This window comes from Pundamilia nyererei, unplaced genomic scaffold, assembly GCF_000239375.1.
Source record: "Pundamilia nyererei isolate P.nyererei 1_Seehausen unplaced genomic scaffold, PunNye1.0 scaffold00071, whole genome shotgun sequence".
NCBI lineage: Eukaryota > Metazoa > Chordata > Actinopteri > Cichliformes > Cichlidae > Pundamilia > Pundamilia nyererei.
In genome coordinates, this window is record NW_005187472.1 from 749,770 (window position 1) to 774,631 (window position 24,862).

General features: G+C 44.1%; 2 protein-coding genes across 4 annotated transcripts in view; both read left to right on the forward strand.

The window, feature by feature from the left end:
* Nucleotides 1-12,141, forward strand: part of mcm3ap (minichromosome maintenance complex component 3 associated protein) — a 12,882-nt gene extending 741 nt beyond the window's left edge. For 2 of the 3 annotated variants that reach the window (XM_005736829.2, XM_005736831.2), the window contains exons 2-29: nucleotides 16-1,240; nucleotides 1,392-1,639; nucleotides 1,812-1,893; nucleotides 1,996-2,152; nucleotides 2,244-2,434; nucleotides 2,526-2,665; nucleotides 3,484-3,681; nucleotides 3,828-4,096; nucleotides 4,203-4,365; nucleotides 5,107-5,264; nucleotides 5,415-5,638; nucleotides 5,778-6,001; nucleotides 6,286-6,386; nucleotides 6,493-6,624; nucleotides 6,817-6,930; nucleotides 7,411-7,563; nucleotides 7,669-7,866; nucleotides 7,957-8,025; nucleotides 8,108-8,242; nucleotides 8,325-8,478; nucleotides 8,770-9,034; nucleotides 9,121-9,218; nucleotides 9,327-9,717; nucleotides 9,814-10,080; nucleotides 10,314-10,443; nucleotides 10,682-10,867; nucleotides 11,419-11,569; nucleotides 11,647-12,141. In XM_005736829.2, coding sequence (XP_005736886.1) covers nucleotides 16-1,240; nucleotides 1,392-1,639; nucleotides 1,812-1,893; nucleotides 1,996-2,152; nucleotides 2,244-2,434; nucleotides 2,526-2,665; nucleotides 3,484-3,681; nucleotides 3,828-4,096; nucleotides 4,203-4,365; nucleotides 5,107-5,264; nucleotides 5,415-5,638; nucleotides 5,778-6,001; nucleotides 6,286-6,386; nucleotides 6,493-6,624; nucleotides 6,817-6,930; nucleotides 7,411-7,563; nucleotides 7,669-7,866; nucleotides 7,957-8,025; nucleotides 8,108-8,242; nucleotides 8,325-8,478; nucleotides 8,770-9,034; nucleotides 9,121-9,218; nucleotides 9,327-9,717; nucleotides 9,814-10,080; nucleotides 10,314-10,443; nucleotides 10,682-10,867; nucleotides 11,419-11,569; nucleotides 11,647-11,808 — 5,985 coding nt within the window. In that variant the 3' untranslated portion in view covers nucleotides 11,809-12,141. Of the gene's footprint in view, nucleotides 1,241-1,391; nucleotides 1,640-1,811; nucleotides 1,894-1,995; nucleotides 2,153-2,243; nucleotides 2,435-2,525; nucleotides 2,666-3,483; nucleotides 3,682-3,827; nucleotides 4,097-4,202; nucleotides 4,366-5,106; nucleotides 5,265-5,414; nucleotides 5,639-5,777; nucleotides 6,002-6,285; nucleotides 6,387-6,492; nucleotides 6,625-6,816; nucleotides 6,931-7,410; nucleotides 7,564-7,668; nucleotides 7,867-7,956; nucleotides 8,026-8,107; nucleotides 8,243-8,324; nucleotides 8,479-8,769; nucleotides 9,035-9,120; nucleotides 9,219-9,326; nucleotides 9,718-9,813; nucleotides 10,081-10,313; nucleotides 10,444-10,681; nucleotides 10,868-11,418; nucleotides 11,570-11,646 lie in introns of all 3 variants that reach the window. The other variant, XM_005736830.2, reaches the window with a different exon arrangement.
* A 323-nt stretch (nucleotides 12,142-12,464) lies between these two features.
* Nucleotides 12,465-24,862, forward strand: part of lss (lanosterol synthase (2,3-oxidosqualene-lanosterol cyclase)) — a 14,088-nt gene continuing 1,690 nt past the window's right edge. The window contains exons 1-18 of the mRNA XM_005736909.1: nucleotides 12,465-12,517; nucleotides 12,971-13,139; nucleotides 13,300-13,438; nucleotides 14,487-14,595; nucleotides 14,974-15,095; nucleotides 15,183-15,279; nucleotides 15,490-15,625; nucleotides 17,290-17,398; nucleotides 18,241-18,359; nucleotides 19,700-19,797; nucleotides 19,944-19,971; nucleotides 20,343-20,399; nucleotides 21,556-21,627; nucleotides 22,165-22,215; nucleotides 22,361-22,510; nucleotides 22,965-23,061; nucleotides 23,437-23,542; nucleotides 23,902-23,967. Of these exons, the coding sequence (XP_005736966.1) occupies nucleotides 12,504-12,517; nucleotides 12,971-13,139; nucleotides 13,300-13,438; nucleotides 14,487-14,595; nucleotides 14,974-15,095; nucleotides 15,183-15,279; nucleotides 15,490-15,625; nucleotides 17,290-17,398; nucleotides 18,241-18,359; nucleotides 19,700-19,797; nucleotides 19,944-19,971; nucleotides 20,343-20,399; nucleotides 21,556-21,627; nucleotides 22,165-22,215; nucleotides 22,361-22,510; nucleotides 22,965-23,061; nucleotides 23,437-23,542; nucleotides 23,902-23,967 (1,739 nt within the window). The 5' untranslated portion in view covers nucleotides 12,465-12,503. The remainder of the gene's footprint in view (nucleotides 12,518-12,970; nucleotides 13,140-13,299; nucleotides 13,439-14,486; nucleotides 14,596-14,973; nucleotides 15,096-15,182; nucleotides 15,280-15,489; nucleotides 15,626-17,289; nucleotides 17,399-18,240; nucleotides 18,360-19,699; nucleotides 19,798-19,943; nucleotides 19,972-20,342; nucleotides 20,400-21,555; nucleotides 21,628-22,164; nucleotides 22,216-22,360; nucleotides 22,511-22,964; nucleotides 23,062-23,436; nucleotides 23,543-23,901; nucleotides 23,968-24,862) is intronic.

The window sequence follows — 24,862 nt, forward strand, 5'->3', positions numbered from 1 at the left end:
CAGCCATCTGCCCAGGCTTCAGCGTTTGGACAGCCATCTGCCCAGGCTTCAGCGTTTGGACAGCCATCTGCCCAGGCTTCAGCGTTTGGACAGCCGTCATCAGGAGTAAGCAGCACGGGTTTTGGGGGTGGCACAACACCGGCTTTTGGACAGACTGGAGGGCCTGGTCAGAGTTCAATGTTTGGGCAAACGCCTGCTTTTGGGCAGGCTTCGGGATTTGGCAAACAGCCACCAGCAATCGGCCAGCAGCCCTCTGGGTTTGGGAGCCCACTGAGACCCACAGTGAGTCAGCCTCAGCCTCTCGGGTTTGGACAGCCATCATCATCATCCACCAGTGCCACCACCAACGCCAGTCTGCTTGGGCCAGGTCAGAGCAGGAGCTTCGCACCATCTGAATTTAGTTTCAGGCCAGCCAATGAGGCACTTTTCAAACCCATCTTTAGTGCCAGTCCCGAGCCAACCAACCCCCCAACCACTTCACTGTCCAACTCAGCTTTTGGTGGGTCCCAGACAACCTCCAGCACCACCACCACGGCTGGTTTTTCTCTGTTGCCTAAGCCTGGGTCTTTAGGTTTCAGCTTCTCTGAACCAGCCTCAGCCCCCTCTATCTCCTCTCAAAGTAACCCACTAACAACTGACAGCAGTAGTGGTCCAGCTACCACTCTTCAGTTCACCTTCTCCCAACCAGCCACACTCACCAGCTCCAGCACTAAGGCTGCCACCACAGAGCCCACCACCCCGTCGTCTTTCAGCTTTACACCCAAAACCCTCCAGCCTCAGGCATCGCAGCTTTTTGGAGGAACAACTTTTGGTCAGCCCTCAGCTTTTAGTGAAACCAAAACCAAAGAAGAGGCTAGTACAGATGTTAAAGTCCATACTGCCCAAGGGGACATCAACATATTTGCACGGCTTGGCAAAGGCACCAAGCGGAAAGACGATCCACCAATCTCCAGCACCGGCCTTGAGAAATCAGCTGTCCCTGAGGAGGATGTTCCACCTGAAGCAGAGTCACCGAGACATCCCCCAAAGAGGCCGCTGATGAGGTCGCGTGGCCCACCAAGAGGATTAATCAGCCGAGCATTGAGCAGTCTTCGTAAGGATGGTGCTAAACCAGTGAGGCGGGAGGCTGCAAACGAACCGGAGAGGGAGGATGTCCAAATTCAGAGTGGTGACCTCTTTGTAACTCCACCTGCTGCCCAGACACTGACCAAAGATGTGCAGGATAAAGCCGAAGAATCAGGTGAGACATAAAAGTCATATATACTATGCATTAGTAATAAATGTTCGAAGGGTCATGGCAAAAATCCTTCATCATGCAAAGTACTTCTAAACAATTGAAGACCAGTTTACTCGTCAGTGCTTACAATGACTGTAGTGATTTTTCTCTACAGATTCAGCAAAACCTTCAGAATCAAAGGTCGCAACCACGACCCCAAATAAACGTGGCTCACGCACTGAGAGCATGGACAGCCTGAGCGGCATGTCTCCCACCGACTGCACCTCACTCATGTGCAGGAACGTCCCTTCATCACTCAACAGAAGAGACACGATCGAGAAGCACTTTGCTCGGTTTGGGAAAGTTCACAAGATTATCTGCCGGCCCGCCAAGAACCTCACCATAGTGTACTTCAATGACCACGTGAGTCACCTCTTTGTACCCTCACCATCCTAAGTTAGAGGACTGGCATTCAGTTTAACTTTTCTCTCTCAAGCTTCTACTCTTTTATTGCAAGTATTTTGGAGTTTCCTATTCTACTTTATAGAGTGTAATGTAGATTTTTTTTTTTGTCTTTTCCCATCATCTCTTCCAGGCATCAGCGGCAAAAGCAAAGAAAAAAGGCAAAATCCTGCAAGGAAAAGAGCTTCTCCTCCTGTGGCAGAGAAAGAAGCAGAGTAAATGCAAACATTTCTTTAAAAGCTAGTTTATTTTGGCAAAAATATCCTCTAACACAGAGTGATGGTTCTTCTGTATTAATGTGTAATGTTATGGAGCAGGTCCAGGGGAGAAAGCGGGTAGACCTGGAACTGGAAAGGAGACGTCAGAAGGAGAAGGCCAGGAGGACATGGAGTCAAAAGCGGGTTCTTCTTCACCACTCCGGAGACCCACCCTGAGACCTCCCACACTCAGCAGCACGGTGACCTTCAGCCGCAGGTAACACAGCACCTAATTTTTACTTCACCAATAAAGCTGTCATGTAGTATGAAAAGTTTCCACAACATCATGGCTCTCTCACATGTGTCAGCTCCCCGGTGAAGAAACCTTCCCCCGTAAAGGCTCTACAGTTTGACACTGAACCTCAAAAAGAGAGCAGCACCAGCCAGAGCTCCGAGCGCCCGGTCCCATCCTCTCTCCTCCCCCTCATCGGGCAGGTGGCTGAGACCGCAGAGGACAAATACCGCCTCCTCGAGCAGAGAGACAAGATCCTGCGTCAAGGCAAAGCCACCTCTCACATCAGCCATTATTAACAGAGCTACAAAAAATAAATTAAAAAGGTGTGAGACATTTAGTGCTGATGTCTTTACAGGCCGGCCAAAGCGGACAGACCTCCACCTTTCCAAGGTATTTGTGGGGACGTGTCCTGACATGTGTCCTGAGAAGGAGAGGTACATGAGAGAAACTCGGAACCAGCTCAGCGCATTCGAAGTCATTCCAAGCACAGAGACGGTAATGTCTTTAATATCAATATTAATATTATTTAAAATATTAAATTTGACCTAGAACTCCATGTTTAGTATTCAGAAGATTCTCTGGAGCACATTTAGATTTAAACGCTTTATTCACTTCATCTGATTGCACTAATTGGACGTTTGGGTGCACAACATTGTAAACATATCTGCTATTCATAAATAATGAATGTGTAAATATCTGTTTAGGCTTGGTGATAAATAATAAAAAATATGTATACACTGGAGAGACACTGCAGACTAGAAATGTCCAACTCACTTAAGTTTGTGGGCCAAAGAAAGCCTCGTATGATGCCCGACAGTCAAACAACTAAATGTTTAAAACCTTTCTTTTAATTTAAACAAAAATTTGCTAAAATCTTTCAAATGTAGTGAACTGTCGATTACAGAACTGATGATGAACCGCCTGAGATACTTTTAAATGTCTTCTTACATGTAATTAAAGTACTGTCATATTTTCACTTTTCACCCAGTGAGGTGATGTTAACATTACCTCAATGGGTAGTGCAGAATGAAACTGTATTGGCCCAGGGCAGCCCCAGGACTCACTGGAAAGGTTATACCTCTTGGCTGGCTTGGGAATGACATTTTGTCCCCTTCCGATGAGATTAAAGAGGTGGCTGTGGTGAGGGAAGTTTTGGCTTCTCTGCTTACACTGCTGCCCTGTGACTCAAACGCTGATGGATAGATGGATGAAATGGTTGTCAGTGTTTTTTGTAGCAGGCTGTAACCTGGTCATGCAAGGAAATTAGATTCTTCTTGCTGTAAACAATTTTTTCTCCTTCCGTTTCTGACCAGGTGGATCACAAAGCCGCCATCAAGGAGTACAGCCGCTCATCAGCCGACCAGGAGGAGCCCCTGCCCCACGATTTGCGTCCTTTGCCGGTGCTCAGCATGACTATGGACTATCTGGTGACGCAGATCATGGATCTGGGCCACGACAACTACCGGGACTGGTACGACTTTGTCTGGAACAGAACCCGCGGCATCCGCAAGGTAGTGCTTCAGATGAGCTGCTCCAGCTATACTTAATTACAACTTCAAAAAAAGCTGTTTTGTTTCTGGAGGTTTAGGTGGGTGATTGGTGTGATTTAGTCATTGCTCTGGAGAGACTGATCCTCGTCTCCATCTCTTACTCACAGGACATCATCCAGCAGCACCTCTGCTGCCCACAAACGGTGTCACTGATTGAAAAGTGCACCCGCTTCCACGTGCACTGTGCCCACCACCTCTGCGAGGAGCACATGTCAACATTCGACCCCAAGATAAACAACGAGAACATGACCAAGTGCCTGCAGAGCCTGAAAGAAATGTACCAGGACCTGGCTACACGTCACATCTTCTGCCCCCGTGAGCCGGAGTTCCGTCAGTACAGCGTTCTGCTGAAGCTCAACGATGGGGACATCCTGCGGTCAGTCACGGAAACATATACAGAATATGCCCATTCGGTGCTCCAGCGAGCATTTCCTCTGTAATTTGTAGCTGCATCTCACACCTGACCCTTAATCTCCACGCAGTGAGGTGCAGCAGTTTCGCGATGAGGTGCGAAACTCCGCCGAGGTGAAGTTTGCGGTGCAGGCGTTTGCTGCCGTCAACAGCAACAACTTTGTTCGCTTCTTCAAGCTGGTGAAAGGAGCCTCGTACCTCGCCAGCTGCCTCCTGCACAGATACTTCAACCAGGTCAGAAACAGCCTGGAAATCATGTCTGAATCTTTCTCAATGAGTTTGTTTACGCACTTTTTTCAGGGATGCTTCAATTGTGACACTTTTGGATCACAACCTAAATTTGCTGATTAAATCTTTGTTGCTCTTATTATTATTTTATTTTGTTTGTGTTGTTATTCATCTCCTGCACTGTGCCAGGAAACAATTTAATTATTTGATCTTTTATTCAGCACAAAATGAATGTGCCATACCAGATAATATTTTTATTTCCTGATATACTGTAGTCATCAAGCCTGATGGACTTTTTAATGACTTTTTTTTAAATGAGTGAGAGAAGGTTAAAACAGAGGATTGCAGTAACAGGATGGCAGCAGGTTGTTATAATGCTTACACTTGTGTTGTAAGCTCGTGCTGTATCTGGAGCGCACGTCAACCAGCTGACGACCACCAAATCCCAGTTAACCAACTTCCTGTCAATGTAATTATTATTCCTGGAACTGTATGATGGCATAATGGTTGTTAGCAGCTGTAGCTTATGTCTTAAACAATCCTTAAAAAAATATGATGCTTAACTTCAGCATGGAGATTAATTTAGATCTGGCAGGATATTAATTAAAGGGACAATATTTTAGTTTTTTGTTGGTTGAAAAGGTCAGAACAAATATTGATGTGTTGGAAAAAGATTTGGTGCTCATTAAAATAATACAGTTTTTTGTGCGGGTGTTGAAAACTCCTAAACTTCATGTCTGTGTGCAGGTCAGAGCTAAGGCGCTGAAGACCCTGAACATGGCTCACACTGTGGGTCCCCGCTCAACTTTGTTTCCTGTTAATGACGTCGTGCGGATGCTGATGTTCCGCACCACTGCAGAAGCGACTGACTTCGTCCAGCAGTACGGCCTCAACGTCAACGACGGGTGAGCGTCCACGCCACTGGTTTCTCTCTCAGCTCCTTTCAGTGGAATGCTGTGTTTCTAAGGTCGTATTGCAGACTTATTGCATCGGCAAGACCACCTTAAATAGCCTTTGATTTAATCTCGTTTTTGTGTTTTACGTTTTGTCTGCAGCATGGTCGAGCTGAGTCGAATAGCCTATCAGGAGCCAGAGCTGCCGCTATCCCAGAAGAAGTCTGAGGTGATTCTCGCTAAGAGAACGGTCTTGATTGGGGAGGTGGTAAACGGAGGGCCCCTCCCGAACCCTCCCCAGCACACCCCCGTCTGCAGCTTTGACTCCCAGAACAAATACAGAGGAGAAGGAGGCTTGATCGAGGCCACGCCATCCCAGTTTAAAGGTCAACATGTTTTATTTTCTCCAGTTGTTGCACACACGTTAGGTTATTCTATTTCTGTAAAACTCAACTAAGAATGATCATTTGATCACATTCAGGAGGCGAGGAAGTGAATTCTTTGATGCCTGTTTTGCCGTTTCAGTTGTTGGTGACAGAATGGAGCTGAAGGCGCCACCCAGTGGCGAGCTGCTGTCTCAGGTCGTACCAGTCAAAGCTCCCGATGTTCCCGCTGCCTTTGGGCCAGCTGCAGCTATTATAGATGAGACAGGAGAGCTCTCGACCCACCCAGCTGAGCCCCAGCTGCTATTCCAGCCTGTCAGACCCCCGTCACCTCCACCCAAACCTCAGCTGGTGTTCAGTGATGAGGTGGGGAAGAGTTCCCAGCTCTTCATAGACATTACGAATTCTCATTTTCAGTACAGACCGTTCTCTAGTGACTCTGTGTTTTTATAAGCAATGTAGATATTTTTGCAATTAAATTTAGGATTGCTCACTTAAAATCACTTGGTGTACCTTTAACAGTAAAGATAAAGAATTAATATTTTCCTTCTTTCTCTTAAAATTTTGAATCTCCCATTTTTTTATGCACCAGTTTGTGTGCATTTGTGTGATAAGAACTCATTAAAACATATTTTCTGTCGCGGCTGCAGGACATCATGGCTGAGCTGGATGGTGTGGTAGAAGAGGTGGTTGATGCAGCAGTGAGGGAGATGGCTGAGGCCGGCGCCAGCTACGCTTCAGCAGCGCTCAAGTAAGCTTATCATGAAAACCTGTGATTGCAGTGTGTGGGAGGAAGTCCTCCGGTTAACATGACTGATAACTGGCTGGGTTTTTTTGTTTATTTTTGTTTTGTGCAGGGAGAGCAGCGTGCAGGTGGAGATGATGGTGAGCGAGGTCCTGAGGCAGATGCTACAGGAGGTGTCTGCTGCCGAGATCAAGCTGGAACATGAGCGCATCGCTGAAGAAAAACGCAAGCTTGATGAAGCAAGGTTGGTCTGCCAGCAGCTGGTTTATAACAGGCGTATCACCGCCCTGGGTTCAGTTAGGAAAAGGGGAAAATATCTTCCACTCTAACAACAGACTCGTGTTTTCCTAAGCCGCAATTGTGACTGTCTTAAATATTTTGGGCCGTTTTTGCCACGACTAACCCTGGTTTGTTTTTCCTTTTCTGTCTGTATCAGGAGGCGTCAGGAGCACGAGGCTTTCCTAACTCAGTTCAGCTTCTCTCTCTGCACAGAGGTGATGCACGAAGTGCTAGATGAGACCATAAAGGAGACCGCCGCATCTGAGATCCAGTAAGACTTAAACAGATCTGACCAAATGTGTAACTAAGCAAAATCTGTTATGTTAATTTTTGACCTGAATACAGTCGCTTTCCACGATACACGGTTCAAAATAATCCTTATTTGTCTTTTTTGGGCTTTGGCACAATTTTCAGTTCATCCTATGTCTCAGACAAGCTCTTTTAGCTCCTGCCTTTTAAGCCAACTGTCTTCTGATTGGCTGACCCACAAAGGAGGTGGGCGGGGCTTCTGTTGCAGATTGTGCAGAATAGAAAAACCAGCCCGACACTGAATGTTTGAAGAATTACTTACACACGCACACCAACCTCATTATTTAAGACTTGTTTCATATTTATTATGAGCATCCACTAACTTAACAGTATGCATGTGACAGAGGATGAGGACGAGTGGACATGCAAAACAAAAAGAGGAATGTCGTGACGTTGGAGCTCTTCGAGTGGCAGACATTAACTTAAAAAAATTGTTTTTCAGAGAGGCATTGAATGAGAAAGCAGAGCGGGTGGCTAAATGCACAGAGCAGGTGTGTGTGAGTCTAGTTGAGGAGACTCTGAATGCAGACATCGCTGTGTTGGTTGAAAACCTGCTTGAAGCAGAGCTGCAGCGTATCCACAAGTACATCAAAAGGTAAAAACATGGATAATGAAGGCACACGAGCAAAACAAAACGGCACCAAGAATCCCAGAAACGTCTTTCTGCAGTTTTTAAATATTCTTCTTCCTCATCTACCAGGTGGCGTGACGTGGTGGCTGTTCGCCGTCAGCTGAAGCGACAGATGCGAGGCTTTCCTGCAGCCCCTTGCTGCGTTGACCCTCGCTTTAAACTGAAAGCTCTAGCTCCCAGCGCCCCTGCTCAGCCCTCCATAGCAGATCTGGCTCGTGGTTTGGTCAACCTGGGAAATGCTGGCATGTTGGCGCTCTCCAGCACCAGGTGTGTGTATCTCCTGTCCTCTCCTGTCTCCTGTCAGTGTTGGACGATGAGCACAGTTCCTTTGCTGTAACATGTTTTCTGTCTGTCCAGGTTGTACAATATGAAACGAGGAGCAATCCACCAGATGAGAGTTCACTACTACTTTCAGCAGCTGCTTGAGTAAGTCCTGTTCCTGTGTTTGTTCAGTCAGCAGTCCGTGTCACAAAGTGTCATTTTGACCTGTTTCTGGCATCGCCCTCAGCGAAACAGTTTGGGCGCCTCTCGACCTGCCGGCGCTGGTGACGGAAAACATCCCCAACGCACCCGAGCGAATCTTCTGGAAGGCCGTCGTTCTTTTACCCAGCAACCATGAGAGCGTTGCCAGCCTGGCAGACAGGTGCTCTAATGCCCTAAAGATGTTCTAGGCCCGGTTTTCTATGAACATTTCACTGATTGTGTCCTGTCTGTTATGATTTCAGGATCCTCTCTGACTGGCTGGAGGTGAAGCTCGGTGGGCATAAGGAGTCAGAGGGCAGGGAGGAGCAGCCAGAGGGCACCCTGCAGACATTGACTGTCACCAACACGCTGCAGGAGAGCGGACAGCGCACTCACAAAGTCCACATTAGCATCAAGGTCAGATCACGCAGGGCATGCAGAAATAGAAATATGATTATTCAGAGCAGAGCTGTGCTAGAATCACAATAGACAGGAGCTTCACGTTAGGTTAAATGTTTTAAGGCTGAAGCTGAAAGGCTTGTGTGAAGAAAAATAACTAGAATTGGCCTAAAGGGTAAAGAAGAAGCAGCTTTTTCAGGGACATAAATCATGTTTTGCTGAGATTAAAAGTACCAGAAGTCCGTTAATGATCAGAAAAAAAAAAACGGTTAGGAATTATATTTTAATATTTCTTTCCCCACCCCGCAGGTGTCTCGAGGTCCGCTAAACGAAGACGGCCTGTCAAAAATGGAGGAGAGTTGTGAGCTCCAGGGGACGAGCGCCCTCATCATGCTGCTGCCCGCCCTGCCCACCGTGGAGCCTGATCAGGACGAGCAGGACGTCCCGCTGTTGTCCGCCTTGCTTCAGCTCAAACAGCTACAGCAAGCCAGCGCCTGGCACTGCCCACTGCCACTCGTCATCCTGGTACCAGGGCTAGACGGGGGCGCTGCTGATACACAGAAACTTGTTGAAGGTGAGAAATGGTAGTGAAGACAGCACGAAGAGATTTCTGTAGTAGTTGGTAAATGAGTGTTTTTAAAAAAGCTTCATCTCTTCTAGCTCTGAAGCTGCACACACTGGTGACGGACGGCCTGATATCGGAGTATACGTTCTTCTTCATACCAGAGACCACTAATGATCTGCAGGGATCCAAACAGGTACGCATTTGCTCCTTTGCCATCATGGAGGTTTTTTTTGGTCTTGCTTTTTTTTCTTTACTGACCTTCTCCATCTTCTCTCCGTCCTGTCCTGTTGTTTGTCTTCAGATAAACCAGGCCGTGCGCTGGCTGGCTCTCCGTACTCTGCCACCTTTCAGTCTAACCTGTAAGACCCTAGTGGAGCTCATTGAGTCCACCTTAAGTCATGAATTCAGTCCCAGAGTTTACTCCCACCGGTTGGAGCGAGCTACCGCACATCTTCCATCCCAGGATCCAGCTCCTGTCGTTCAGCTTTACAACGCAATCCTGACTCACGTTGCTGATAAAGTGGCATCTCAGGAGCTCTGCGGGCTCTCATGGCCTCCGGGCGAATTCTGTCTGCCTGACATGAGGGATTTTGTGCCTCATCTGGCCTGGAACTCCTACCAGCACCTGGCCTGGCTGCGGGAAATCATCCTCAGCCTGCAGCTGCCAGAGTGGGAGCAGCTGTCCACAACAGGTCAGTTTCACACAGAAAGAGATTTATCTTCCACAAAGATATTCAGAGGTTAATAATCCTATTTTATATATTTAATCATCTTATTGCTCTCTTTAGACTCGTGGTCTGAGCTGTGCTCCTTCATCTTTCGCTACGCCGCTAAGATCCCGGTCTCACGTCGCAATCAACCCCTCCTCATGTCTCGACTCGAAAACCTTCTGGAAAGAGTCAAGTTAAAGAGTCGGCGCACCCGAACCCCCGGATACGCTGGAGAAGACGATGTATGTGTGGACTTCAGTTTGATTCCTTGGGATGACGTGCTGGTGATCTGCATTGACCACAAGCTGAAGGACTGGCAGATACCTAAACCACCTGTCTGCCAAGGTGAGGACCATGCTGCTGTAATTAATTAAAACTAAATTTGAGACTAACTAAAACCATATAGAGCACTTAAGAAAGTGGCCAAACACAATAAAAATATAAAGAAAATGTATTAAGTTTTAGTCTTTGTCAGTTTGGTCTAATTTTCTGTGAAAGATCATCTTAAAAAAATGCCTATTTTCCACTTTGCTATTGATGTTTTTGACCCATAATTCCTATTTATTGTTTGTTTTAAGATGCTGTGACAGAGGATGGAGAGATCCTGGTTTATTTCCCCAAATACTCACTGAAGGGCTTCCAGCCGCCCGAGGAGTGGACGGAGGCCATGAGGCAAACTCACAGAGAGAAGCAGCAAGAGAAGGAGGGGTAAGGAGGCCCAGGAAAACCCCACAGGTTGTCAATGCCTCTGAGACATGCGCATCTTTCTTTTAATCTGACAGCACCTGAATGTGCAACACTATTGTGCAGTGCATGAAGCAAAAACTCAGACTCCCCAAAAACAGTCCTACTTAAATGCTCTAAAGCCGGCGTCATGGTGGCATCCTTGGAGCGCCTCCTTTGCTCTTCCTTTGTTCCTAATTCCTCCGGTTTTCTCCCTCCTCAGGGTGAGTGCAGCTGCTTATGCCACACCCACCACGGCGACCCTCAGGCAGAGGTTGTTCCACAGTCTGGTGGAGCCCGTCGAGGCTACGTCAGCCCCGCTGGACATCACCCACACGCCCACGCCACCGGAGCTGCTGGCCCACAAAGTCCTGCAGAGCTTAGAGGAGGAGAAAGCTGAAAGCAAGAGGTATACCTACATCACTGCTTTTAAATGTGATGGTCATGGATTAGGGTGGTGGGGCTCACACAGGTAGGCAGTTTTAGCCCCAGACTAGATTTTTATGACCATAAGGCCATCCCACACCCACCAGTTCAAGTGAACCTCAGTGAACCTCATGGCAGTTTGCAAAATCATCCCAATTTTATTATAATGAGAATTTTCCACTTCTTTTGTGTCCCCTATGAGCAATTTTTCATCTGCTGGGTATCCAGGAGCAAACCATTACACCCTGATTCATTTTCTGCTGCGTTCGTTTCATTTTTGATTCAATATTAATTAAGAAGTCCCTGAAACCCTTGCGCAGGTTCAAAAGGTTCTTGTTGACTGAAGATTGTTTTTAGCCATCTCTAGTGGAGCTAAACTTGAGAGCAACTGAATTTGGGCCTGAAAGAAAGAAACAAGAGCATTGTAATCAGAATGAACTCATAATCATCACAAGTCAAAATTGTGATTTTTAAATTGAAGTTTGATTGACTGGGGAGTCCGACAGTAAACACACCCTCTCTGCCTTTCTGCAGGAGCATGGAGCAGCTTCAGTGCTGGGTGGATGGCGACCCTTTGGAGCAATTGACCACCCCGCTCTTCCTCCCATCCTCCACCCTTCTGTCCATGCCCACCACCATAAGGCACACCCCCACAGCCAGGACTCGAGAGGCATCTTTCACACAGGTACGACTGTTTCCCGACACTGAAATAGGTTCACTGTTTAAGCTGCTACAGATAAAGAAAATCTTTTATCTTTCCAGGAGCCTGATGATCCTTTGGAAAAAGTGACCCGGCGTAAGACTGCTCCTGAATCTTTGACGTGGCGACTGAAGGAGCTGCAACGCCAGATTTTGGCAAGCCAAGAGGAAGAACTGGCCTGCAGGCTAAAGCTGAGCGGCATGCTGAGCATCGTCGATGACTGACAGCACTTGAAGCAAACAGAAGTGTTTGCATCTACATACCTGTCTGTGACATGATCATCACCTTTTCCTCTCAGTGTGGTCGGGTTCACGGACTACAAATAGGAGTGTTGGGGTTTTTGTTGTTGTTGTTGTTGTTGTTGTTATTTTAAACATGAAAATGTATATTTTTAGCACTGGATTAACTTTGTAACACTGACTCCGGATTTATTGTTGTTTATTAAGAGTGTCTCTGTGTAACTAGCACATTAAACGCTGGGGATTGAACTCCTTTAATCCCACATTATTATTGAATATATAATTGTTGAATAAAAGTGGAATATTTTTCTTGTAAAACCGTTTGTCATTGTTATCATTGCTTTATCACTGTCCAGCTGTGAGCCACATGTGTATGTTTATCTGAGCAGCTCTATGATTCCACGACCTCACTGTAAACTCCGCCCATTTCCCCTCCCACTCGGTTTGTGATTGGAAAGCCGAGTCTCTGCTCATGTCTCTCCATGTGGAGAACTCCTCGGACGGGCCTCGCATGGCCTCCTGGGAAGTGGAGTCTAAGATGTACCAAACTGGCTGCACTCGCTGCCCTCTCAGGACTACAGTTCCCGTGGAAACACTGGAAGGGGCGGAGCTTCGGGAGCTCTTGAGATGAGATTCATTCACGTATTTTAGCGGAGGGTTTGACTGATCTGACAGCAGCTATGACTGAGGGAACGTGAGTTTTTGACTTCTTTCATTTAACAACTATGAGATTTTAATTTCAGTGAGAATTTTACCTGAATAAATAGGACGATAATAATAAATAAATCATTCATAGTGCACGTTTTTGTCGTAACTCTAAGAAATGTTTAAGAAAACATTAGTGAAATGTACTTGTTAATGAGCTCAGGAATTATAAAGACTTTTTAGAAAGCTAAAATTTGGGGATGGGATGCGAGAGGTCGGAGCCAGGTCTTACCTGCTCATGAAACAGGTTGACAGTCAAGTGTTTAATAACCTTTGAGCATTTGAAAATGGGGTCTGTATGTAAAATTGCTCTAATTTATAAAAATGAAACAATAATATTTCGTTAAATCTCTTGAAATCAAGCTGGAAGTCTGCACTTCAGTCACATCTGTAAAAGGCAATCTACAGAAGTGTTTCCTTCTTCAAATACTCTTTATGCCAGGCACCTGCGGAGGCGAGGGGGGCCGTATAAGACGGAGCCAGCCACAGACCTAAGCCGCTGGAGGCTGACCAATGTGGAGGGCCGGCAGACGTGGCGGTACCTGGAAGATCAGGAGACCGCAGACAGAGAGCAGAGAATGCTGGAGGCCCATTCACTCGGCTTGGACACGGTGGGCTCCTCTCAGTTATTTCCCATCTTTCACAGCTTTTGAGTTGACTGTTTGGCTCTTACTGGAAACTGGATTTCTCAGAGCGACACAGTAAACTTGAATATCTTTAAACTTTGTGGATGACAACGGTGGGTAGTAAGATCACTGATTCTCTCCACAGAGTAAGTTCGTGTCCGACTCTCCAGCCGCCCACACTGCTGTGGACGCCGCAGTGAAAGGCATGCATTTCTACAGTCAATTGCAGGCCGAGGACGGTCACTGGGCAGGAGACTATGGAGGGCCTCTCTTCCTGTTGCCAGGTGAGTCTAGTCATCCTCCTTATCCTGATGTCTGTAGTGACCGTGCAAAATAAAGTGAAGTTTCTCATTGCATCATTGGAGATGTTCCCTGTAAAGCACTGCCTTTACAGGGAACAGAGTCTTGTCTTCAACCTCCAGTTGTGAATGTAATGGTAGAAAAATAAAGGTGCAAATTCAGTACACATTAATGTATTTATGGCAGACTAACTGTGAAACCCAGGAAGGTTTGAACCCACCATTTATTTATTTTTGTGTGTGTGTGTGTGAGGCAACAGTTTTAACCTTTGCACCATCAGTGACGGTGATGCAGAATGAATCAGCAGGAGTACTGACAGGGACTAGAAAGAGAGAGCATCACTTGTATTGGTTTCTCTCCATTGACTCCCTCTTATATTCAGAATTTAGTTTAAAATCCTGCTCCTTACATACAAGGCCCTGAACAGTCAGGACCCATCTTATCTTAAAAACCTCATAGCTCTCAGACTGCAGGCTCACTTGTGGTTCCTGGGATGTTAAGAGTAGAATGGGAGGCAGAGCCTTCAGCTTTCAGGCCCCTCTTCTGTGGATTCAGGAGACAGACAGCCACTCTGCTTTTCAGATTTAAGATTAGGCTTAAACTTTCCTTTATGATAAAGCTTATGCTTCAGGCTGGATCAGCTAACCCTGAATCCATCCTTAGTTACGCTGCAATAGTCCCAAGCTGCTGGGGGATTCCTATATGCACTGAGTGTTTCTTCTTCACCTCTTTATGCACCACTATAACACTGAATCTTTAGCAATTATTAACGCTGGCTCTCTGTGCCATAGTTTGTCTTTTGTCCATCTCCCTCCTCGTTCACACAGATAACTGTCCCTCCCTGAGACTGGTTCTGCAGGTTACCTGTTCAAATGGAGTTTGTGCTTTGTTTTGATTGTTGGTGTTTTCTCTGTATTAGGGTCTTCAATTTAAAATATAAAACTGCTTGAGGTGGCTGTTGTTGTGAATTGATGCTATATAAATAAAACAGGGTGTGAGGGATTTCACGTCTCTGTTCGGGTGCTTCCACAGGTCTCCTGATCACCTGCCATGTAGCTAAGATCTCTCTGCCTGAGGCTTGGAAGAAGGAGATGGTGAGGTACCTGCGCTCAGTCCAGCTCCCTGATGGAGGCTGGGGTCTGTAAGTCAACAGGGTTTTTTTTTAATATTCTTTTAATGTTCATATCACCATACCAACCTTATCACTCATGTGGAACCGATATCAGTAATAACTTGGATTCCAACCTGTTATTACATCAAAACTCTTACCAGATTTAAATAAGAACCAAATACAGAGACAAACAAACAAATAAAAAGCACTGAGACACAAAGACTAACACAAAACACGATGGCAGGAGAAGTAGAAAGACAACAAACACATTTAACAGCACATATAACAGAGAGGCAAGTTTAGTGCTGCTAAACTGCTCTAAAATGATCCCAGGACAGCACGTTTCCAAAGTCAACTTCTCAAGCGCTGATCACAGCAGCAGTGAGCATGCGTGTGTCACTTCTGCAGACATGTTGAAGACAAGTCCACCGTCTTTGGCACAGCGCTGAGTTACACCTCACTTCGGATCCTGGGAGTGGATCCCGATGATCCAGACATGGTTCGTGCCAGGAACAACCTGCACAGCAAAGGTCTGTCATGTTCAGTGTGCGTTTTTCTCCATGGTGTCATGTTTTCAGCTGCAGTGTACCATAGCGCTCTGTGTTTATCTGGTACAGGTGGAGCAGTTGGGATTCCCTCGTGGGGTAAATTCTGGTTGGCCATTTTGAACGTCTACAGCTGGGAGGGAATGAACACGCTCCTCCCTGAGATGTGGTGAGTGGGAGATGATTTCCAGACTCGTGTGCAGCTCTGTGGCCTCTCACAGGTGTGTCACATGAAACAAGAGTTTAACCCTCTGCGGCGTTGTTGGTCATGACTCTGACCCTGACTTGTGGTTTTTCTAAGTAGAATGGAAGTCAGACTGATCATTTTCCCTCAAATATAAATGTTCCAGGATTCCTGACGTGTTTCTGTCTCTTCCAGGCTCTTCCCCACCTGGATGCCGGCCCACCCCTCCACCCTGTGGTGTCACTGTCGGCAGGTCTACCTCCCGATGAGTTACTGTTATGCCGTCAGACTGGCCGCAGACGAAGATCCCCTGGTTCTCAGCCTCAGACAGGTGTGCAGTCCACCGTGTTCCACATGGGGGCGCCATGCTCCAACACAGTACGGCCAAACCAGTGTTGTACTTTGCATCCCAGCTGTGGCTTACCTGGTGATGTCATGTGGACATGACATCCTCTTAAAGTTTAGCACAAAAACATTCCTGCTGTTACTGTAATTAAACCTGATCCTCTTTGCCAGTAATGATAATTAAAATAATGATAATATTAGTAAATATATCAGCGTTAGTGAAAATAGAGAATGACTGTGAACATCTGTGGAGTTACCTGCTGTACAGGTAGGCCTGTGTTTTAAAAGGTTTTCTAGGTTGATTCAATTAATCCTCAGACCATCAGAAATATTATAATTCTGATCATTTATCAGTACTGATACATATGAGACTTCATCAGAATTGTGAACATCACAGCAGATGCCTTTGTGTGAAAGTAACTGAGAATAAAACAGAAAAACATGAAGGAGATTTTTCTGGCCTGGCTTTTTATAGCAGATAACCTTAAAAAATATTCTGCAATATTCTGTAATTTTGCATAATTTTAAAAAGTTTTAATTTCTTCAGTATTGAACAGCAGAAATTAGGCTTTCTTGTCCGAGGTCATTTAAGTGAAAAGAGAAAAAGACAGCGCTGTAAACAACGGTAGACTGTTGGGTAATAAGCGAATGAATAATGCAGAAAACAGAGATTTGAGACGGGAAACTGTTCTTGAAGTACAGAGAGAGAGAGAGAGAGCTGTGCAGGAAGTGTGATTTTTATTGTGGTGGAAGCAAACCAGCAAAACTCAGAGGGAATTCATGACGATGTTTATCAAATGTGAAGCGCAGTTTGATGCTTCTTTTGCTGCTGGCTCGGTGAATTTTGGTTGGAGAGAGACTAAACCTGCAGCTCAGAATCAGTTCAAAAAGATGTAAACACAGAGCAGACCAGACGCATCAGAATCGCTGAGCTCCGACGGCGTGTCCGTCTACGGGCCGTCGGGTGAGAAAGCCAAGAAAGACAAAGCTGATTCTGATGCGTCGGTCCGTTCTGTGTTTACGTCTTTGTGTGGAATCCGTGTACCTGCTCTCATTTGCTGTTTGGTGGTTGTTGAAATAGTTTTGTGAGCTTTAATCTGAGAATTTGGCGTTTCTGGCAAAACACAGTTATATTTAAAAGTCAATTCAGGATTTAATGAGTCGATATCGCTTTATTCAAGCTACTCACCTCCCTCTTCCTCCTGCACTTTCAACTGGACCACGGCCGATCAGAGAGGTCCCGCCCCTGACTGTCTCTGATTGGTTTAGAGATTTTTTTTTTGTTACCCAAACAGTTGGTCGCACTGGTGTGACCAAAGATTTTTTTTTTTTTTTTTTAGTCGCATCACTGAAAAATTTGGTTGCATTTGCAACCAAATTGGTCGCACTCTAGAGCCCTGCCTCTCAGTCCTCCTTTCCTTTTCTTATTTTCGTTTCGCTTTCGCTTTTTATGTTTGTTTTCTTCCTTTTTTTTTATATCTACCTGTCTGTCTGTCTCTTCCTTGTTCTTATTTTTTAGGCTGAGGTTGGAGTCTAGGAGAATTATGTGAATAGAGTGTGTTCCTGTGCCTGTGTTTTGCCTTTAATTGTTCTCTTCCTCTGTAGTCTGTATGTATATCAATAACATGGGCCTTGTTCTTTGTGCTATAGGAGCTTTACGTGCAGGACTATGCTTTTATAAACTGGCCGGCGCAGAGGAACAACGTGGCAGCATGTGACATGTACACACCTCACAGCACACTCCTCACAGTCGCTTACAGTAAGTCTGACCTGTGAATACCTGCCTCCAGAGCTGCACATTTAAAACAGTTGGGTTGTAATGACTGCTAAGAAAAAATGGACTAACAGATGTTTTGCACAACAGCAAAGCTTTCAGCAGCAGATATGAAGGAAAGAGAAACTGCTGAGTCTGTATTTCCACAGGCTCCGCTAATTTAGAGACTTATTCCTCATGGAGAACGAAAACAAGACAGAACATCTTCAACCGGTCTTTTACTCGCTAACGAGGGACGGCTTGGTCAGAACCAGGCTGTGGAGCTAAACGCTCCTCACCTGTCTCCAAACCAAGTCCTTCAAAGAGCAGCTCTCCTCACAGCTATTTATTGACAAACTGTTACAATACACATCACAACACAAGCACCTCCCACCGTAAAACCCCCCAATGGTTCTAAAAGACAAGGCACTATGTGTATGTGTGTGCATGTGTATGCATGTCTTTGCATGTGCAAGAACGTGTGTGTGTGTCATGGGGGTGCGTTTGTATGTCCTCCTGCTCACCAAAACGATCATAAAAGCAGGAAGCTTACAACACAAGAAACAGATCTTTCAGATAAGATGTGCCTAATAAAACCCACGTCAGCCTCCCCCAGCACCAAATTGGCTGGAGAAGTGGTCAGAGACAAAGGAATGTCTTTGATCACACAGTTTAAAACAATGTAGAGATGGTAAGAATAAAAATTACAACATTTAACAATTTACTTTAATAGAAAAGTTTTGTCTGGAGGGTGTTTTACATAGTGAGGATTGTAATAAGTGTTTTCAGTGGGTATTCCCCTCCACTCTCTTCTCTAACCCTGTAACTTTGTTCCTTTTGGCCTGCAGTGGTGTTAAATGTATATGAAGCCCACCACAGTACCACGCTGAGAGGAAAAGCAGTCAAAGAGCTGTATGATCACATCGAGGCCGACGATCGCTTCACGAAATGCATCAGCATTGGCCCGGTAACTAATACACAGATACTCGAAGCAAAGAACACAGATTTGTGGAGTTTGAGTTTCTAGGTGCAAAATTTATTTAAATCATCTTATTTAGGCAAGGCAAGTTTATTTATATAGCACAATTCAACAACAAGGTGATTCAAAGTGCTTTACAGAGACATTAAAAACAAAAACAAATAAAAAGCATGATTTAAAATTGTTTAAAAAAACAGTAGATAAAATCAGAACAGTAGATAAAATCAGTAGTTAAAATGTAAGTTTGGAAATTTAAGCTTAAAAGTGTGGATTTGGTGTTTTATTCAAATGCAGCTGAGAACAGGTGAGTCTTCAACCTGGATTTAAATAAACTGAGTGTTTCAGCTGATCTGAGGCTTTCTGGGAGTTTGTCCCAGATATAAGGAGCATAAAAGCTAAATGCAGCTTCTCCGTGTCTGGTTCTGACTCTAGGAACTGATAAAAGACCGGATCCAGATGACCTGAGGGATCTGGAAGGTTCATACTGGGTCAGGAGGTCACTGATGTATTTTGGTCCTAAACCATTCAGAGCTTTATAGACCAGCATCAGAACTTTAAAGTCTATCCTCTGACGGACAGGCAGTCAGTGTAAAGACCTCAGAGCTGGACTGATGTGGTCCACTTTTTTGGTCTTAGTGAGGACTCGAGCAGCAGAGTTCTGAATGAGCTGTAGTTGTCTGACTGATTTTTTAGGTAGACCTGTAAAGATGCTGTTACAGTAATCAAGCCTACTAAAGATGAATGCATGGACTAGTTTTTCCAGGTCCTGTTGAGACATCAGATCTTTTATCCTTGAAATATTCTTGAGGTGATAGTAAGCTGACTTTGTTATTGTCTTAATGTGTTTTTCTAAGTTTAGGTCTGCATCATCACTACACCCAAATGTCTCGCCTGGTTGGTGGTTTTTAGGTGTATAGATTGAAGTTCTCTGGCACCAAAGACTATTACTTCAGTTTTGTTTTTGTTTAGCTGGAGAAAATGGTGGCACAACCAGTCATTAATTTCCTCAATGCATTTACCAAGAGCCTGTACAGGGCCTCGGTCTCCTGGTGACTGTGTGATATATATATATTTATGTGTCATCTGCATAGCTGTGATAGTTTATTTTGTTGTTCTTTATAATCTGTGCCAGTGGGAGCATGCAAATGTTAAACAGAAGGGGTCCCAAGATGGAACCTTGGGGAACTCCACATGTGATACTTGTCTGCTCAGATGTGAAGTTACCTATTGATACAAAGTATTTCCTGTTTTCTAAGTATGTTTTGAACCAACAGTGTAAAATAAAAACAGCAACGTGCAGTTAGATATCTGCTGATGGTTCTCCTCAGATCTCCAAGACTATCAACATGCTGGTTCGCTGGTATGTCGATGGTCCCTCCTCTGCAGCCTTTCAGGAGCACGTGTCCAGGATCCCGGACTACCTCTGGTCAGTCAGCCGATCTTGAACAGTTCAGTAATAAAACAAACCAAACTCCAGCTTCAAGAACAACTTCAACTATGCAACATACAGAAAAAAATCATTTACAAAAGGTGTAAAACTGATAAACTTACTGTAAGTTCTCTGTGTACCAGGTTGGGACTGGATGGAATGAAAATGCAGGTGAGAATTTGTTCTGTCTTTGTTTTACCTCTTTAACATTTGAAGGTGTGTTTGTGAGGATCTTTGCACCTCCAGCTTGCAAAAGAAGAAAGAAGAAACTCTTTACTGAGCCTTTATTAAATCCATATTATTCTCACAGCAGAAAGATGTCATTAAGTGTGAGATATAGAGGAGAATGGTGCATCACAGATGTAGAAAGAAGAATCCATAGAATCAGTTTCGCCGACAGCTAAAGTTCAGGTGGTGCATTAATCCAAAGAATAGCCCAAAATCTATTTGAATACATAAACTTATTGCCTTCTAAACACATTGTTTTAGTTTACTTGTTTGTTTCATGCTTTGGGATTAATCCAATCTCTTTTCTGACACAGGGGACGAATGGATCTCAGCTCTGGGACACCTGCTTTGCTGTGCAGGCTTACCTCGAGGTAAGACAAAGATGACCTCTAATGCTTACAGTACCGGTAATTTCAACCAAAGCGCATTCATGCTCATATGTAAAACCCCTCCAACACACCTCCATCTGTATTTGACAAGACTGCTTAAAGAAGTGCTGCCATTAATTAATGCTTCAATCTTAAATATGAGCAGCCTATCTCTAATAATTAGCTCTGTTCCACAGGCCTTCAAGCTGGCAGTAGTTAAATCATTACTTAATCATCCATCCCATGACTAAGATGTCTTCGCTAATTATAGGCCAATCTCCAACCTTAATTTCATATGGAGTTCAAATCCTTGAATTGTCAAACAGCTAACAGATCATCTGCAGAGGAATGGCTTATTTGAAGTTTCACTCAGGTTTCAGAGCTCATCACAGCACAGAAACAACTTTAGTGAAGGTTACAAATGATCTTCTTATAGCCTCTGACAGTGGACTCGTCTCTATGCTTGTCCTGTTAGACCTCAGTGCAGCGTTCGATACTGTCGACCATAATATCCTATTATAGCGATTAGAACATACTGTAGGTATTACAGGTACTGCAGTGGTTTTTATCATATCTAACTACTAGACTCCAATTTGTTAATGTAAATGGAGAGTCCTCTTCACACACTAAGGTTAGTTATGGTGTTCCACAGGGTTCAGTGCTAGGACCAATTCTGTTTACATTATACATGCTTCCCTTAGGCAGCATCATTAGAAGGCACAGCATACATTTTCACTGCTATGCAGATGACACCCAGCTCTATCTATCCATGAAAACAGAAAACAGACAGCAATGTCTTAAAGATATAACCTGGATGACCTGGATAACTTTTTGCTTCTAAATTTAGGTAAAATGCACGTTATTGTACTCAGACACAGCTGTGTACCCAGAATTGGGCCCTGAGAAACTCCACATATGAAATCAGTGAGTAAAATTTGATGAGAGTCGAACTAGTCAAACACTGAGCCAACACATAGTCCTAAACGGGACGTCACAATCAACTTTGTCAATAAATATTATCTGGTAACAGAAATGTTACCTGTGTAACTTAGTCCGAGATCAAGACGACCTTGACGAGCTGTTTTAGTGCTGTGTTTGACATAAAAACACATCAGGAAAACTACTTTTGTGTGTTGCAGTTTTGTTTTGTTTTTTTCAGGCAGGAGCTCAGGACGACCCAAAACTAGCTGAATGCCTTCGAGACGCCCATCAGTTTCTCACTATCACACAGGTACAGCAAGGAGATGCACTTTATCCACCGAATGGCTTTGATAATGAAAACAAATTTTTTTGTGTTCTTTGCATATTTATGTGGTGTCTGAATAATCTGAAAAACTAGCTTCTGATTGGGATAATTCACCTAAACATTAAAGTTGGAAACCAGAAAGTAGTACACATTGTTTTAGTAGTATATTTTAGTTTCTCTTCCAGAAATCAAAGAATCCTGAATTATAATCTATGGGTGAATTCCCTAACAGCAATGATGATGATAGAAGTAATACCTTTTAGTGAAAAATGTTTTTTTAAAACTTTATTTGGAGAAACGTTTGCAGATAAGGGATTTTAATCCGATTTGACTGATGATTTAAACATGCAGTTTCTGTGTCCTGATGACCATTGAAATGTAATTGTATGTTTTAAGATAACGGGCCAAATACATGCTGCATGAGCTTCTAAGATGGCCCCAAGTTTCAAGACTTCATCATTTTATTTTGACACTTTAAAAAATGTTTATTTTAAATGGCTGACCAGTTTTTCGCTCTTACAGATCCCGGAGAATCCTCCTCAATATCAGAAGTACTACAGACAGATGAATAAGGTACAGATATTATCACCCTGCAGTCGCTTTTAACCAGTTTATTTATCATTGTTAAATAAATCACTCGAATGTGCTTTGACGAAACATAAACCGTCTTAAATTTAGCTTATGTGTATAAGTAAAGCATGCACTGCATTTCTTTCAGGGAGGTTTCCCCTTCAGTACCCGTGACTGTGGTTGGATTGTGGCCGACTGCACTGCAGAAGGCCTGAAGTCACTGATGCTGCTGCAGGAGCTCCGCCCCTCCATCAGGCAGCCCGTCCCTTTTGAGCGTCTGTGTGATGCCGTCAACGTGGTGAGTACAAAAAAGGATGATTTAGTCAGTAAGCCTTTTTTTTTTGTTTACAGTTCATACTCTCCACATCCTGTTTGTTTTATGCCCCACACATCCCAGAGATCTGCAGGTCTGCTGCAGCAGGCTTCTGCTCGTATTTTAAATGAACCAAATAAATACTCAGCTCTTAAACTTGACTGTAATTTCTAATTGATTTCCTAGGTTTAACACTCTAATATTACCTTATGTTGCACATTTGACCCCTAATGCCTATCGTATTTTATGTACAGCACTAACTAAAATAAACGTTGTTGAAATAAATGTGGAGCGTTGTGAAAAATTGAGAATATCTAAGGCTTCCTGTGAAATCTTGCTGCCATTTCATTTTAAAGGCAATTGGAGTGCAAACTGAACTGAAGACCCAGCCCCTCGTCATCCTCTTCTTCATCTTTTCACCATGTTTCTGTTTTTGTAGCTGCTGAGCATGAAAAACACAGATGGTGGATTTGCCACATATGAAACTAAGAGAGGAGGGAGACTCCTGGAGCTGCTCAACCCCTCTGAGGTTTTCGGTGAGTGTGTTGCCAACATCTTACTGAAAAAAATGTCTCTGTATAAAAGAAACTTTGATTTCAAAGAGTCATGTGAGGAGGAGTTCCCGGCAGTTGCTGGGAATGTCTGAGTCCCTTAAACTGTAAATATGTAGATATGAAAAAGGGAGGCAATAAATATAAACATGACATTTGGAGAGTGGAAACCTTTGTTTCCATTGCGTGCTGAAAATGTGGCAATGACCTTTCCAGTAGCAAAGGGCAGAAAGTCAAAGACCGCCTTATTTTCCATTGAAAATGAGGATGCAGAACATGTTGTGAAATGTTTGTTTTTCACTGTTACTTTTTTGCCTTGTCTGTCTTTTTCTTTTATCTCTTACGTTCATACACAAACAGGCGACATCATGATTGATTACACATATGTGGAGTGCACCTCAGCAGTTATGCAGGCTCTGAGGCATTTCCAGAAGGTCTACCCTGATCATCGTGCCGAGGAGATAAGGTATAAACACGTTGTTTAGAGGTATGCTATCTCCTAAAACTGTTTTCACACATGCACTGCAATCCTGAACCCTTGTGCACATGACTCGACAGACGGGCAGGTGACAGCAAAGGCTGGACATTAGCTACACTTACTGCCATCTTTTCTGCTCCCTCTCATAAACCCATTGGAGCAAATGTGTCCACAGTGTGAGATTCTTCTGTAATTGTCCAAAGTATTAGCAAGGCTTAAACTAAAGCTGACCTAATAAAATGAGTATAAAACCAAACTGTCTTTTTCTGAAAATATCTTGAGCATATGTGTTTTCTCAGTTGTCGCTTAAGTTCAGGAGGATCCTCTGAGTTTGCTGTCTTCTTCAGGTCGACTCTGAGAGAGGGGCTGGAGTACTGCAGGAAAGTTCAGAGACCTGATGGATCTTGGGAAGGGTGAGGCCAAAATTAGAGATTTATTACTGGATCTCCTTGGTAGATTTTATATATGAGAGCACCCAAATCCAGAACATTAGAGACAAATTTGTAAAAAACAAACAAACAAAAAAACGAAATAATAACATAGACATGAAGTTTGTCAGGTTTAGTAAAATCAGCTAAGCTCAAGTCATTTATGTGGTTCTTCAAAACCACAAAGGAATTAGATCACCTGAGATTTATTTATTCGGTGTAACCGTGCATTGAACTGAGAAATTACACTTTGGAAGAGAAAAAGTTTCAGTGCTATTACAGAAAAAATTAAAAACACATCAAGTAATGACCAAGTACACTGAAAGACAACAATTTTATTTAAACAGCGCCAAATCACAACAACACCTCAAGGTGCTTTATATTGTAAGGTAGACCCTGCAATAATACACACAGAGAAAAACCCTACAATCGTATGAGCCCCTATGAGAAAGCACTTTGGCGACAGTAGGAAGGAAGAACTCCCTTTTAACAGGAAGAGACCTCTGGCAGAACCAGGCTTAAGGAGGGGCGTGCATCTACAGTGACCAGTTGAGGTGAGAGAAGGAAGACAGGATAAAAGACATGCTGTGGAAAAGAGCCAGAGATTAATAGCAAGTATGATTCAATGTAGAGATGTCTACTAACACATATTGAGTAAGGCGACTGAAGAAGAAACTTTCATTGCATCATGGGAATCCCCCAGCAGCCTACACCTATTGCAGCATAACCAACGGAGGATTCAGGGTCACCTGATCCAGCCCTAACTATATGATTTAGCAAAAAAGGAAACCTTTAAGCCTAATCTTAGAAGTAGAGATGGTGCATGTCTCCCGAATCCAAACTGGAAGCTGGTTCCATAGAAAAGGGGCCTAAAATGTTA